This window comes from Macaca thibetana, chromosome 13, assembly GCF_024542745.1.
Source record: "Macaca thibetana thibetana isolate TM-01 chromosome 13, ASM2454274v1, whole genome shotgun sequence".
Classification (NCBI taxonomy): domain Eukaryota; kingdom Metazoa; phylum Chordata; class Mammalia; order Primates; family Cercopithecidae; genus Macaca; species Macaca thibetana.
Genome location: NC_065590.1, coordinates 22095414 through 22112043, shown reverse-complemented (window position 1 = coordinate 22112043; position 16630 = coordinate 22095414). Strand labels below are relative to the sequence as shown.

The 16630-nt window shown below is 36.3% G+C and overlaps 1 protein-coding gene across 3 annotated transcripts in view; it reads left to right on the top strand.

Moving 5' to 3' along the window:
- DNAH6 (dynein axonemal heavy chain 6) overlaps nucleotides 1-16630 on the top strand; it is a 368310-nt gene that overhangs the window by 133675 nt on the left and 218005 nt on the right. For all 3 annotated transcript variants that reach the window (XM_050754693.1, XM_050754695.1, XM_050754692.1), the window contains exons 18-21: nucleotides 1316-1459; nucleotides 13567-13779; nucleotides 14737-14829; nucleotides 16206-16325. In XM_050754693.1, coding sequence (XP_050610650.1) covers nucleotides 1316-1459; nucleotides 13567-13779; nucleotides 14737-14829; nucleotides 16206-16325 — 570 coding nt within the window. The remainder of the gene's footprint in view (nucleotides 1-1315; nucleotides 1460-13566; nucleotides 13780-14736; nucleotides 14830-16205; nucleotides 16326-16630) is intronic.

Below are 16630 nucleotides of genomic sequence, written 5' to 3'. Positions count from 1 at the left end.
AGGCTTCTCAGGTCCTGCATATTAGAAGGCTACATAACGGAAGCATCAATGGACAATGCTGTGTGATATTTAATCACTTTGTGGTTTCTAAACACAATGTTGTCATCATACACTTCAATGTTCTTAAGGATTGTAGGATTTTATTTGTGATCTACACACTTTAGGTTTCTACTTTTGTTGTCCTTTGAAAAAGGAAGCCATTTTGTTCACTGTAATAGGATAGAGTGATAAAATCTAGGATCTTCCTTTAAGAACTCAATAGTAAACTTTTTAAATTAAGAAGCCAAATATCAACAGCCATCAGAGAGTTTTGTTTCTAGGATCTACCCTATATTCAATCCTTAACAAGAGTCACCTCTCTACGAGGCAAAATAGATGGCCACCTATACTTTCAAGTGTGGTATGGACATGTTAGAAATACTATCAACCTCACAAATATTGTTTTACACTTCTTATTCATCCTACCTGTGCTGATGCCTATCATTAGAAGACACATGCCTTGGTTAAAAAACAGTAGCATAGAAAATATGTTCCAGGTGCTGGGAGTACCATTGGAGAATGAGAAGAACAAAGTTCAAACATAGAACTTACCTTTGGTGGAGAAAATAGAAAATAAAAAACAAATATATGCTATAACACCAATTATAACTCCTTTAACTCATTTATCACTTAACTCAGAAGTAAAAAAATATTCTTGAGAAGCAGCAGCTTAAAAAGAATTTTCTGATTACCACCATGGATTAGAGCAGTGGCTTCCAACATGGGATGCATTCACCCTAGGAAATGCACAAGAAAACCCATTAGGGAGCAGAAGGAAAATGATGGATTTAGAATAAAGAAAAATGAAGGTTTACAAATTTTCTACTGCCATCAGTATATATGTGTGGCTATCTGACATGTCAATATATGTGTATACTTATATGTTTACATAACTGAGAAAAACAATTATAGATCTATATATAAGATCTATATATAAGTATATAGCTCTATAATTTTATGAATAATTTATGAATTTAAAGTGTTTATGTTAAACAGGTATATAATCAAATAATAGAAGACTACTAGGTGAGAAATTTCTGGTTAGCAAGAGTAAAAAAATAGCTATTTGTCTCCTTCGAGGAGTTTATGCATATTGACCCTCAGGAATAAACAGGTGATGCTGGATATATAATATTATTAGCAATTTAATAAGTAAAGCCGTTTCCAAAAGCACAATGTAGATTTGGATTAACTTTTAAAAGTCTTTTTAGTATTTCAAACTTGACTTTTACTTTATGTTTTAACTTGTTTTGCTTTGTTTTTAAATTTTTCACAGTCCAAATTTGATTGCCTGGATCCAGAAGTCCTAAATAGTCAAGTTTCTAAATATGCTAAATTTGTGACTCAACTGGAAAAAGGCTTGCCACCCAACAGTGTAGTGCCCCAGCTCAAATACAAGGTGGAAAAAATGAAAGAAAAGGTAAGGTTGGTAGAAGTTAGTTCAAAAACTGTAGGCCAATTGGTTGTTAATTGATGCTAATGAGACCAGTATCAGGAATTATTCCCTGATTAAGTTAGTCAGCTTTGCAGACAGAAAAACCAATAGTCAAAATTCGTTTTTTTGTAGTGGCACAGACTACATCCTGTCTTCATTTGGCCAAGGACAGTTAAATACTGTGGTTAGGAGGGGCGTTCAGAGTGTTTCCCAAGTGGTAAGGGAAATAGTGCAGGAATAGGTTGTAGTTATGCTAAGATACTGATATGCTCAAACCCTTAGGGAGCCAGATGAGGCTGGGGTAGACTTGTCCAGTCGGCCTTGTCCATTTGCATCAGTGCACCACACAACTATGCCATTTTCCAGATGTGCTATGATGTGAAGAAAGTTGGGAAGCCAGGCTGCAGGTATACAGGGCTGAATCTTTGAAACCATCTCAGCTAAGCCAGTGCTTGAAATGGTTAAGAAACAGGATATGATTTTAGTTTTTTAAACAATTTTAGGGTGTTTTGTTGTTGTTGTTGTTGTTGTTTTGTTTGTTTGTTTTTTGTTCACTCTTGTTGCCCGGGCTGGGGTGCAGTGGCACAATCTCAGTTCACTGCAATCTTGGCCTCCTGGGTTCAAGCGATTCTCCTGCCCCAGCCTCCCAAGTAGCTGGGATTATAGGCACCTGCCACCCACCACGCTGGGCTAATTTTTTGTGTTTTTTCAGTACAGTCGGGGTTTCACTATGTTGGTCAGGCTGGTCTCGAAATCCTGACCTCATGTGATCTACCTGCCTCAGCCTCCCAAAGTGCTGGGATTACAGGTGTGAGCCACTGTGCCTGGACAATTTTAGGGTTTTTTTTTTAAGATGAAATAAAGAACTAAAAAAAATGTGGAGAAGAAAAGTAAGCAAAGCTTCAGACACAATGAGAAGACAATTTTCCATCTTGAAAAGAGTATTATTTGCATATTTTCCCCTTTAGCTTACAGTATCTAGTCAAAACACTTTCCCAAGTTGTTTAAGTCAGCTTCTTTCTTCTTTATTGCCTTTAGTGTGATTATATCATACAATTGTAAACAAATTTATTTGTTACAGTCTGCATTCCATCTTGGGTTCCCTTGAAATCCTGGTTTATATTCTTTTAAACTTGAATACGGTAGAGGTTACTTTTTGTGGCATACAGTTCTATGGGTTTTTACAAATGGGTAATGTATCCAATACAATAGTACCCTACAGAACAATTTCATTACCCTAAAAATTTGCTTGTGTTGTCCCTTTGTAGTCAGCCTTTCCCTCTATCACAATTCCACACAACCGCTGATCTGTTTTCTGTCTTTATAGTTTTGCCTTTTACAGAATATTATGTAAATGAAATAATACAACATGCAGCCTTTTGGGTCTGGATTCATTCACTCAGCAAAATGCATTTAAGATTCCTCTATGTAGTTGTACCCAAAATATATAACATACTCTTACAAATAAAAAGACAAATAACCCTTTAAAATGGGCAAAAGATTTGAATACACACTTCCCCAAAGAAGACACATGAAAAGATGCTGAACGTCATTAGTTATTAGGGAAGTGCAAAACAAAGCCACAATGAGGTAGCACTTCACATGCACTAGGATGGCTATGATCAAAGAGACAGATGATATAAGAATAAGTATTGTGGGGAATATGCAGAAATTAGAACTTCCACATGTTGCTGGTAGGACTGTAAGGTGGTGCAGCCACTTTGGAAAATAATCTGGCAGTTTGTTCAAGATGTTAAATATAGACCTACCATATTACCAAGTGATTCTGCTCCTAGATATATGGCCAAGATAATTGAAAACATGTGTTCACACAGAAGCTTTGATACAAATGTTCATAGCAGCATTGTTCATAGTAGCCAAAAGTGGGGAAAAAACCAAATTTCCATCAATTAATAAATTGGAGAAATAAAATGTGGCATATCTATATGAAGGAATTTTATTCAGTAGTAAAATGAAATTAAGTAGTATGTGCAACAGAATAGATGAACCTTAAAAACATGATGCTAGGCTGGGTGCAGTGACTCAAGCCTGTAATCCCAATACTTTGAGAGGCCAAGGAGGGAGGATCACTTGAGCCCGGGAGTTCGAGACCAGTCTGTACAACATAGTGGGACCTCATGTCGGCAAAAAATAAGATTAAAAATTTTTAAACGTGATGCAAAGTAAGAGAAGCCAGTCACAAAAAAGGGCCAGATAGCATGTCATTTATATGAAATGTCCCGAATAAAGAAATCTATAATGAGAAAGTGAACTCATGATTACCAGGCACTGTGAGGAGGAAGAAATGGAGTGACTACTAATGGGACCTAATGAGTATGGGCTTTCATTTTGGGGTGATGACATGTTCTAAAATTAGATAGAGGTGATGATAGCATAATTCTGTGAATTATAATTTTTTAAGAGAAAAAATATTCTTCCATGTTGTCATGTGAAGCAATAGTTCATTTCTCTCTTTTTCTCTTTCTTTCTTTCTTTTTTTCTTTCTATGAGACAGGATATCACTGTGTTGCTGAGGTTGGTCTCGAATTCCTGGGCTCAAGGAATCTTCCCGCTTCAGCTCCCCCAAAGTGCTGGAATCGCAGGCCTGAGCCACCATGCCCAGCCAGTTCATTTTTATTTTCTAGTATTCTGTTATATAGATGTACCATAGTTTCTTTATCCATTCACTTGGTGAAAGATATCTGAGTTCCGTCTCATTTTATAGTGATTTTTAATGAAACTGCTATAAACTTTCATGTACAGCTTTTTGTTTTGTGTGAACATGAGTTTTCTATTAACTCGGGTAAATAACTAGAAGTAGGATTATTAGGTTGTATAGTAAGTGTATGTTTAACTTTATAAGAAGTTGCCAAAATGTGTTCCAAGCAAACGTAACATTTTGGCTTTTCACTAGCAATTTATGAGAATTCCAGTTTCTCCTAATCATCACTAGCCCTTGTTATTGTGAGGGACGTTTTTGTTTTGTTTTGTTTTTTAATTTCAGTCATTCTAAACAATGGATGGAAGTGTCTTAAAATGGTCATAATTGGCCAGGCACAGTGGCTCATGCCTGTAATCCCAGCACTTTGGGAGGCCGAGGAGATCAAGACCATCCTGGCCAACATGGTGAAACCCCGTCTCTACTAAAAATACAAAAGTTAGCTGGGCATGGTGGTGTGTCCCTGTAGTCCTGGCTACTCCGGAGGCTGAGGCAGGAGAATAGCTTGAACCTGGAAGGTGGAGGTTTCAGTGAGCCGAGATCATGCCACTGCACTCCAGCATGGGTCATAGAATGAGACTCAGTCTCAAAGCCCATCAGACTAACAGCGGATCTCTTGGCAGAAGCCCTACAAGCCAGAAGAGAGTGGGGGCCAATATTCAACATTCTCAAAAAATTTTTCAACCCAGAATTGCATATCCAGGGAAACTAAGCTTCATAAGTGAAGGAGTAATAAAATCCTTTACAGACAAGCAAATGCTGAGAGATTTTGTCACCACCAGGCCTGCCATACAAGAGCTCCTGAAGGAAGCACTGAACATGGAAAGAAGCAACTGGTACCAGTCACTGCAAAAACATGCCAAATTATAAAGACCAGTGATGCTATGAAGAAAATGCATCAATTCCCGGGGAAAATAACCAACCAACATCATAATGACAGGATCAAATTCACACATAACAATATTAACCTTAAATGTAAATGGGCTAAATGCCCCAATTAAAAGACACACACTGGCAAATTGGATAGTCAAGACATGTCAGTATGCTGTATTCAGGAGACCCATCTCACGTGCAGAGACACACATAGGCTCAAAATAAAGGGATGGAGGAAGATCTACCAAGCAAATGGAAAACAAAAAAAAAGTGGGGGTTGCATCCCAGTCTTTGATAAAACAGACCTTAAACCAACAAAGATCAAAAGAGACAAAGAAGGCTATTACATAATGGTAAACAGATCAATTTAACAAGAAGAGCTAACTATCATAAATATATATGTACCCAATACAGGAGCACCCAGATTCATAAAGCAAGTCCTTAGAAACCTAAAAAGAGACTTAGACTCCCACACAATAATAGTGGGAGATTTAACACCCCACTGTCAATATTAGACAGATCAACAAGACAGAGGTTAACAAGGAATATCCATGACGTGAACTCAGCTCTGCACCAAGTGGACCTAATAGACATCTACAGAACTCTCCACCCTGAATAAACAGAATGTACATTTTTCTCAGCACCACATCACACTTCTTCTAAAATTGACCACATAATTGAAAGTAAAGCACTCCTCAGCAAATGTAAAAGGGCAGAAATCACAACAAACTGTCTCTCAGACTACAGTGCAATCAAATTAGAACTCTGGATTAAGAAACTCACTCAAAACTGCGCAACTACATGGAAACTGAACAACCTGCTCCTGAATGACTACTGGGTACATAACAAAATGAAGGCAGAAATAAAGATGTTCTTTGAAACCAATGAGAACAAAGATACAACATACCAGAATCTCTGGGTCACATTTAAAGCAGTGTGTAGAGGGAAATTTATAGCACTAAATGCCCACAAGAGGAAGCTGGAAAGATCTAAAATTGACACCCTAACATCACAGTTACAAGAACTTGAGAAGCAAGAGCAAACATATTCAAAAGCTAGCAGAAGGCAAGAAATAACTAAGATCAGAGCAGAACTGAAGGAGATAGAGACACAAAAAACCCTCCAAAAAATCAATGAATCCAGGAGCTGGTTTTTTGAAAAGATCAACAAAATTGATAGACTGCTAGCAAGACTAATAAGAAAAGAGAGAAAAATCAAATAGATGCAATAAAAAATGATAAAGGGAATATCACCACCGACCCCACAGAAATACAAACTACCATCAGAGAATACTATAAACAGAATTGGAAAAAACTACTTTAAAGTTCATATGGAACCAAAAAAAGTCTGCATTGCCAAGACAATCCTAAGCCAAAAGAACAAAGCTGGAGGCATCATGCTACCTGACTTCAAACTATACTACAAGGCTACAGTAACCAAAACAGCATGGTACTGGTACCAAAACAGAGATACAGACCAATGGAACAGAACAGAGCCCTCAGAAATAATACCACACATCTACAACTATCTCATCTTTGACAAACCTGACAAAAACGAGAAATGGGGAAAGGATTCCCTATTTAATAAATGGTGCTGGGAAAACTGGCTAGCCATATGTAGAAAGCTGAAACTGGATCATTTCCTTACACCTCATACAAAAATTAGTTCAAGATAGATTAAAGACTTAAGTGTTAGACCTAAAACCATAAAAACCCTGGAAGAAAACCTAGGCAATACCATTCAGGACATAGGCATGGGCAAGGACTTCATGACTAAAACACCAAAAGTAATGGCAACAAAAGCCAAAACAGACAAATGGGATCTAAGTAAACTAAGGAGCTTCTGCACAGCAGAAGAAGCTACCATCAGAGTGAACAAGCAACCTACAGAATGAGAGAAAATTTTTGCAATCTACCCATCTGACAAAGGGCTAATATCCAGAATCTACAAAGAACTCAAACAAATTTACAGGAAAAAAAAAACAACCCCATCAAAAAGTGGGCAAAGGATATGAACAGATACTTCTCAAAAGAAGACATTTATGCAGCCAACAGACACATGAAAAAATGCTCATCATCACTGTTCATCAGAGAAATACAAATCAAAACCACAATGAGATACCATCTCATGCCAGTTAGAATGGCGATCATTAAAAAGTCAGGAAACAACAGATGCTGGAGAGGATGTGCAGAAATAGGAATGCTTTTACACTGTTGGTGAGAGTGTAAATTAGTTCAACCATTGTGGAAGACATGGAAGACAGTGTGGCGATTCCTCAAGGATCTAGAACTAGAAATATCATTTGACCCAGCAATCCCATTATTGGGTATATATCCAAAGGATTACAAATCATGCTACTATAAAGACACCTGCACATGTATGTTTATTGAGGCACTATTCACAATAGCAAAGACTTGGAACAAGCCCAAATGTCCATCAGTGATAGACTGGATTAAGAAAATGTGGCACATATACACCATGGAATACTATGCAGCCATAAAAAAGGATGCATTGATGTCCTTTGCAGGGACATGGATGAAGCTGGAAACCATCATTCTCAGCTAACTATCACAAAGACAGAAAACCAAATACCACATGTTCTCATTCATAGGTGGGAATTGAACAATGAGAACACTTGGACACAGCGCAGGGAATATCACACACCGGGTCGTGTCAGAGTGTGGGGGTCTGGGGGATGGATAGCATTAGGAGAAATACCTAATGTAAATGAAGAGTTGATGGGTGCAGCAAACCAACATGGCACATGTATATCTGTGTATCAAATCTGCACGTTATGTACATTTACCCTAGAACTTAAACTATAATAAAAAAGTCATAATTTGCATTTTTCTAATTACTAATAATGTTGAACATCATCTCATATGCTATTTGTCTTCCATCTATATTATTTGATTAAATGTTCAGATCTTTTGCCCATTTTTATAAATTGGGTTGTTTGGTTATAATTGAGTTTTAAGAGTTTTTCATATATTCTGCATATAAGTTTTTTTTCAAATATGTAACTTGAAAATATTTTTTCCAGTCAATTGCTTGTCTTTTCAGTCCCTGTACAGTGGGATTTTCACAGAGCAAAAAGTTTTAATTTCAATAAACTCTAATTTATACTTGTTTTCTTTTATGGATCAAGCTTTTAGTATAGTATCCAAATACGTTTTTTGAAACATAAAGTCACACAGATTTGCTCTATGTTCTTCTGTTAGAAGTTTAAAGGTTTTGTTTTCTATGTTTAGATATATGATCTATTTAGAGTTAATTTTTTCATAAAAGATCAGGTATCACGGTGTACTTTTGTACACATTATATCCAATTAATGCAGCAGCAGTATTTGAAATTATTATTATTTCTTCAGTCATTATTTCAAAATGACTATCCTCCCCAGACACTCTTCTCCATTGACTCACCTTTGCACCTTTACCAAAAGTCAATTGACTGTATTTTTTAGTCTATTTCTGGACTCTGTTCTGTTTCATTGCTCTATAAGTCTATTCTTACATCAATAGCACACTTTCTTAATCATGATAGCTAGTAAGTCTTGAAATCGAGTAGTCTTAATCCTCCAATTTTGTTCTTCCTTTTTACAGTTGTTTTGTCAATTCTAATTCCTTTGCCTTTCCATATCTATTTTATATTTAGCTTCTCAATATCTATAAAACTCTCTTATGGTCCAAAAACATAGTTTTATGATTTCTGTCCTTTTAAATTTTGTAAGGTTTGTTTTATATCCCAGAATATGGTCAATTTTGGTGAATCTTCCATATGCATTGAGAAGAATGTGCATTCCGCTGTTGCTCAGCGATCATTCTACAAGTGTTAATTAGGTAGACTTGCTTGGCGGTGGTGTTCAGATCATCTATACCCTTGCTGATTTTCTGCCTGCTTGTTCTGTTAGTGACTCAGAGAGGAGTGTTGAACTCTCTAACTATGATTGTGGATTTACGTAATTCTCCTTTCCATTCTATCTGTTTATGCATTTATTTTTTAAATATACTTTTATTTTAGAATAGTTTCAGATTCATAGAAAAGTTATAACAATATACCAAGGGTTCCCATTTACTCCACATTCTGTTTCTTTTATTAACATGTTACATTAATTAGTATAATACACTTGTCACCACTAATGTACCAATATCAATCCATTATTATTAACTAAAGTCCATGCTTTATCTGAATTGTCTTAGTTTTTACCTAACATCCTTTTCTTTTTCTGTCCCAAGATTTCATCTATAATAAAACATGACATTTGGTTGTCATGTCTTCTTAGGCTCTACTAGACTGTGACAGTTTCTCAAACTGTCCTTGTTTTTCATGACCTTGATCATTTTGAAAAGTACTAGTCAAGTAGTTTATATAATATACTTCAATTTGGATTTGTTTGCTGTTTTTCTCATAATTACACTGGAATTATAGATTCTTACAAAGAAGACAAGACAGGTAAAGTATCATTTTCATCGCCTCATATCCAAAATACATGCTGTCAACATGACTTTTCACTGATGGTGTTCAGCTTGACCACATGGTTGAAGTAGCATTTGTCTTAACTGTACAGTTACTACTGCCCTTTCCATACTGTATTCTTTGAAAGGAAGTTACTATGCACAGCCATACTTAAGGGGTGGAAATTTATGTTCCACCTCCTAAAAGCATGGACACCCCAGTAGCGATGAGCATAATTTGTATACAGATTTTCTTTTCTTTTCTTTTCTTTCTTTTTTTTTTTTTTTTTTTTTGATATGGAGTCTTGCTCTGTCGCCCAGGCTGGAGTGCAGGGGCAGTGTAATCTCTGCTCACTGCAAGCTCCACCTCCCGCATTCACGCCATTCTCCTGCCTCAGCCTCCCGAGTAGCTGGGACTACAGGCGCCCACCACCACGCCCAGCTAATTTTTTGTATTTTTAGTAGAGACGGGGTTTCACCATGTTAGCCAGGATGGTCTCGATCTCCTGACCTTGGGATCCACCCGCCTCGGCCTCCCAAAGTGCTGGGATTACAGATGTGAACCACCTTGCCTGGCCCAGATTTTCATTTTTAATACTATAAGGAATAATAATACTATATTATTATTAATATACTATAATATTATTATACTGTATTATTATTATACTATAATAATATTGTTACTTGATAATACTATAAGGAATCCTTGTAGAAATGTCTGAGTATATGGATGGGTCAGGAAATATGCAAGATGAACCTGGAGCATCTTGAGGTGCTGGAAAGTAAGAAAGGGCTCAAAAAACAAAATGATGAGAGAATATCAAAAGGGCAAGGAAGTCTTAATGGCCAAAGCCATAATAATTTGAGGCAAAAAAAAAATGTAGTATTGTATTATAACCCATTATAAAATAAATATCCATGAATTCATTCTGATATAAATGAGGGTTTGAATGAATGGGTGAATAACTTTATGATGATACTGCCACCTCAAGATAGTGGTGCTTCATTTATTTTGATATTGTGTTGTTGGATGTGTACACATTTAGTATAGTTACTTCTTTTTGAGGAATTGACCCTTTCATCATTTATAAATTGTCTCTCTTTATCTCTGATAAGATTCCTTGTTCTAACATTTACATTGTCTGAAATGAATATAGCTAGTTCAGCTTTCTTTTAGTGTTTGTGTGACATGGCTTTCTGCATTTTTTACTTTTAACTTGTCTGTGTTTTTATATTTAGAATATATTTATTTAGATAGCATAGAATTGATTCCTATTTTTTTATCCAGTCTGACATTCTTAGTCCCTTAACAGGTGTGTGTAGTCCACTCACATTTAAAAGTCATTATTTATATAGTTGGATTAAATCTACCATCTTGCTAGCTGTTTTATTTATTTTATTTGTTCTTTCTTTTTTTCTCTTTTTGCGCCTTTTAATTTAATTGCATATTTTATTATTCCATTTTATCTTCTCACTGAAATTATCATTCATACCACTTTTTCAATAATTTTTAGACACAATTTTGTATAAAATTGTTTAAAATTGTTATCCTAAGCTTAAAATATAGATTTATAATTAACCCAAATCAAGTATTTTACTATTTCACATGTACTGTAAAGACCTTATAATAGTACACACCTAATTAATTCCTCCACACATTCTTTGTGCTGATGTTGTTATGTCTATATTTACGTATACTATAAATATAACTTATTTTTACTATTTTTGCTCCAGACAGTTATCTTTTAGAGCAATAAAAATAAGAAAGAAAATGAATTTCACTTTACCAGTATTCCATTTCCAATGTTCTTCATTGCTTTGTGCGGATCTAAGTTTCTGACTCATAACATGCTCATTCTGCCTAAAGAATATCCTTTAATATTTCTTATCAAGTATGTATGCTAACAATTAATTTCCTCGGTTTTTATTTTGAGGAAGTCTTTATCCTTTAGTTTTGAATGATATTTTCACTGTGTATATAATTCTGAGTCAACAGTTTTTGTTTCTGTTTTTCCTTCAGTAATTTGGAGGTATTCTTTTCTTGTTTGCATGATTTTGGACAAGCAGTCTGCTGTAGTTTTAAATTTTCATTGTTCTGTAGATAATATGTCTTTTTTTTTTTTTTTTTTTTTTTTTTTTTTTTTGGTCTGACTACCTTCAAGATTTTCTCTTTATCTTGATTCTCATCAGTTAGGAATAGAGTATGCCTAAGTGTGCATGGGTTATTGTTTACTGTTCAAATTTATTTTACTTGATGTTCTCTGAGTTTCTTGGATCTGTGATTTGGTGTTTGTTTTTAATTTTGAAAAATTTTGCAGCTGTTATTTTTCAAACATTTCTTCTGATCTGTTTTCTCTCTCTCTTCTCCTTCTATGATTTCTATGGTATGTACTTTAGGCTGTTTGACATTGTCCCACAGGTCTTGGATGCTCCGTTTTGTTTTTATTTTTTCTTTTCCCTCTTTTTTCTGTGTGTCAGTTTCTTGAATTTATACTCATTTATCTTCAAGTTCATTAATTCCTTGGCTGTGTTAAACCCTTTACAGGCATTCTTTATCTCTTACCTCTTTTTTTATTTCTAGCGTTTTTGTTCGATTTGTAATTGTACTTTCCATCTCTCTGTTGACATTTCCCAACTGATTTTGCTTGTTATCTAACTTTTCCTTTAGAACCTTTAACGTATTAATCATAGTTATTTTAAATTATCTACTTCCAACATATGTGTCATTTCTGGATCTGATTATTGTTTTGCCTCTTAGATGTGTGGTTTTTCTTGCCTTTTCACATGCATCTTAATTTTTTGTTTAAAGTCAGGTATCTTATATAGTACAGTAAATACCAAAGCAAATAATATTTATGCTTGGAAATGAGCATGCCTCTTCTTCTACTTGGATTTTTGTGTGACATGTTGCATTAAATCTAATTAGGAATTGGGCTAGGTTTAAGGGTTGATGTTGCTATGGTTACCCTCAGGCACCACAGGCTTCAAATTTTTCTAGTGATACCTTGAATTTAGGGTTGGGCTGGTTTACCAAAGGTTATTTTCTCAATTTCTATTTTCCCCTGACCTTGGGTCTTCCCTTTGTGTTGTACTCACTGAGAATCTGTCACTGGCAGCTTTCCACTCTGTATCCCACTGCTATTTTTACTCAATATTTGTTAACCTGGTGGCAGAGGTGAGAAGGAACATTCCCTCATGTTCTCATAAAACCTTTATCTTACGAGGCACTCCAGCTCTTGTTCTCAGAATTCCTATCGCAGGTGCTCCTCCCCCTTTTCCAACTGTAGTGCTGAGCCTAGCATTTATTTCTGTCCCTCCCCCAAGGGTAAATTGTTTTTTTTGCGTGTTCTATTTCTCCAGTTATAGGAAGATATCGTCAATGAGTTATCACTAGTGCCTTAAGGTAGCACAGTTTGTTGCTCTTTTCCCTGTAGATCAAGGGTTTTTTTCCACAAGGGAGCTAAGGCAGATGAATTTTTTGGAGCTACTACAATGGCCACTGTTTCCCTCCCCAAGCCAGCATCATAAGAAAAGCTTTCTCAGGAGTCCTTTCAGTCTTCACTGTCAATCTCCATTGTATTTGTAGGCTCAGAGACTTTCCATTCTCATTCTACCCCACAGTTAATATTTAGCACTCTATTTTTAAAATTTAGCCAAATCTTCTTAATAGTTTGTATGTCATCCCAAGGAATCTGCCCCAGGTAGGAAATTTTTCAGTTGTTGTTTCTCCTTGTGGAGAAACCTGTCAGTATCAATCTCTCTCCAAATTTTGAGTTGGTTCCACCCTGCACTCTTGGTTTTTTTTTCTTTTTTTTAATTATACTTTAAGTTCTAGGGTACATGTGCATAACGTGCAGGTTGGTTACACATGTATACTAATAGGCTCAATTAGAGCCATTAATTTGCAGTCGTCCAGATTTTGCTTTGTGGAAAGAGGGTAAGTGGTGCTCTTTCCAGCTCTCTACATGCATAAATTGAAACCAGAACCTTTGGGTTATATTTTTAAGATAAAAAGCATCATGTCTCTGAGAGTGTTTGCTTTTCAGCTTCCAGTTATCATTGACTTGAGAAACCCGACTTTGAAGGCAAGACATTGGGCAGCTATTGAACAAACAGTTGATGCCACTCTAGTGGATACTGAAATTCCATTAACCTTGGAGAGGCTCTCCGAGTTGCATGTTTTTGACTTTGGTCAAGAAATCCAGGACATATCTGGACAGGCTTCTGGAGAAGCTGCCTTAGAAGCAATTCTTAAAAAGGTAAATCTGTAATATATATTTATCTATATATAATTAGGGAATGTGAAAGTTTTCAGATTCAACATTTGGTGATCTGGATGGATTTTTCAACGTTGCAGCTTTCACTCTCTCATTATCAGTCATCCCTCTGTTGTTTCCTTACAACAGGTATAACTGTTTTCACCTCTAAAAATCTCCTCCTTCTGCTTATCCTATAGCACATAGGAACTTGATGGCTACAAGGTTTGAAATGTGCATGCTTATATAAGAAACCATATCCCAAGAAAGATCTTTTAAACCCAAATAAATTATCTCCAAAACTACCAGAGAAATCTGTTAAATGCTTCAAAAGACATTAAGATTTTCCCAGTTATGATACTATCTCCTTACACTAAAAATATATACACATCTACTAACCCTCTGCATAAAAAGAATTTTTTTTCTGTCAAAGCATATGTGTTAATGTCAATCAAATAAAATTAAGCAAATTAGTGTCATTTATCCAAGAAGAAGATTTTAAGAATTTTAAAGGGCAGGCCAGGAGTGGTGGCTCACGCCTATAATCCCAGCACTTTGGGAGGCCGAGGTGGGCGGATCACGAGGTCAGGCAATCAAGACCATCCTGGCTAACATGGTGAAACCTCATCTCTACTAAAAATAAAAAATTTTTAAAAAAAAATTAGCCAGGTGTGGTGGCGGGTGCCTGTAGTCCCAGCTACTCAGGAGGCTGAGGCGGAAGAATGGTGTGAACTCGGGAGGCGGAGCTTGCAGTGAGCCGAGATTGCGCCACTGCACTCCAGCCTGGGCAACAGAGCGATACTCCTTCTCAAAAAAAAAAAAAAAAAAAAAAGCATTTTAAAGGGCAATAAGGAGGAAAATGGGATAATTATGAAGTTTTTACTTATTTCATTTCACATGCTTTATTGAGTATCTAAGCACACTGAATTCAGATATCCTAAGACTTGAATTATTTCTAAGGTGGAGGACTCTTGGAAAACAACTGAATTTGTCATTCTGCCTCACCGTGACTCCAAAGATGTGTTTATACTGGGCGGCACAGATGACATACAGGTGGGTGACTAGGTTATTGAAAGCTTATGGTAAAGATCCCAGTCACACCTAGTCTTAAATCTTCTGTGAGAGATTATGATGAGGGAATAAAATATGAGAGTCACTTAATAAGAAAAATCTAATTGGGAAAGCAAAATGAATACAAATAATTAACATGAATGCTTGTACATGAAATATTTAACAAAGCGTTAAAAATTGCATATATATGTAAGAGTTACAACCTGTAGTTGGTAACTATTGAGGAACTTACAAAAACAAGGAGACCAGTTACAGCTGAAGTGATCACAGCATTCTTCCTAGACCAGTCATAACAAGCTGGATCTTAAATATTAGATGGGATTTAATAGACGTAGAAAAAAAATAAAGGGCACTTCAAACCCTGTAAATAAGGCAAAGAAACCTGAATGAGCATTTCATGTTTATAGCACACTAAAAGGCTAAGTTCACTTGAACTTATTGGAATTAGGAGACAATGGCCATACTCTGTCAACCACAGAAGAAAATAAATCTAACTCATGTGTTTGGAATAGTCTTTATCATTTAAAATTTGAAGGCGCATTTGTTTAGCAAAGGGAGCTGGGTCACATAGCCCAACTTAAAAGGCAAAGCCCTGGCCTAATAGGGTGTATCCAGGCCGGAATTAGAGATAAAATAGCTTTTCCAGGTGTAGGTTGAAAGAGCAAGACCAGACATCACTCTGCGCAGGGGATGGGAGAGCAGACTCAAAGAGGTCAGTAAGTTTAGGCTAACTGTAGTGAGGGTTCTACTCTCAAAAGGCTTATTATTGAAATGGACCATTAAATCTTTCAGATTAACAGACACATTTTTTAAAATTCACATGCTTCGTGAGAGATGCTGTTGTATAAAGGGGAGTAGTAGGGGAGGGAGGTAGAGGAGAAACTGTGTATAACCATTCAGAGCTTGATATGAATGAGTTCAGTTCTCTCTTCCTTGAGATAATTGACAGAAAGTGATAATTCATTGGACAGAAGACAGCTAATTTTGCCAGTATATGATATTTTGAGAAACAAAGGCAAGCCCGGGTGATCAAATTGTGTTAAGAAGGTAAAAGTTACCTAATAGTGAGCAGAGAGAGGAGAAGAGTGTCAACTCAAACAAAAACTCGTGCCATTGTTAATTATAGGAACAGCAGAAATTTGGCAATCAGAAGTCCTAGCTGACCTTTGAAAGAACATCGTGGTGCCACAAGGATGTGAATAATGAGGGAAAATTGATGAGTAGGAAACAGTAGGAGGGACTAAGCTATTAATTCAAAGAGTTGACCTTTAAGTAGACACTTGGGATTATGTATCTGAAATAGTACTGAAAGTGCAAATACTTGGTGCTGCATGTGTTTTCTTCCCCTTCCTTTAAAGGTCCTTCTTGATGATAGCACCATCAATGTTGCAACCCTTGCCTCATCACGTTACGTTGGTCCACTGAAAACTCGAGTGGATGAATGGCAAAAACAACTTGCTTTATTTAATCAGACACTGGTGAGTAAGAATAATTTCGATTCATACACTCAGAGAATTGGAGAGTCACAAGGACCTTAGGAATTATTTGTTTCATTATTTAAATACTATATGGTTTTAAAATGTAAGTTTTGGGGCAGAGCAAGATGGCCAAATAGGAACAGCTCCAGTCTCCAACTCCTAGGGCGAACGACACAGAAGACCGATGATTTCTGCATTTTCAACTGAGGTACTGGGTTAATCTCACTAGGGAGTGCCAGACAATCGGTGCTGGTCAGCTGCTGCAGCCCGAACAGCGAGAGCTGAAGCAGGGCGAGGCATCGCCA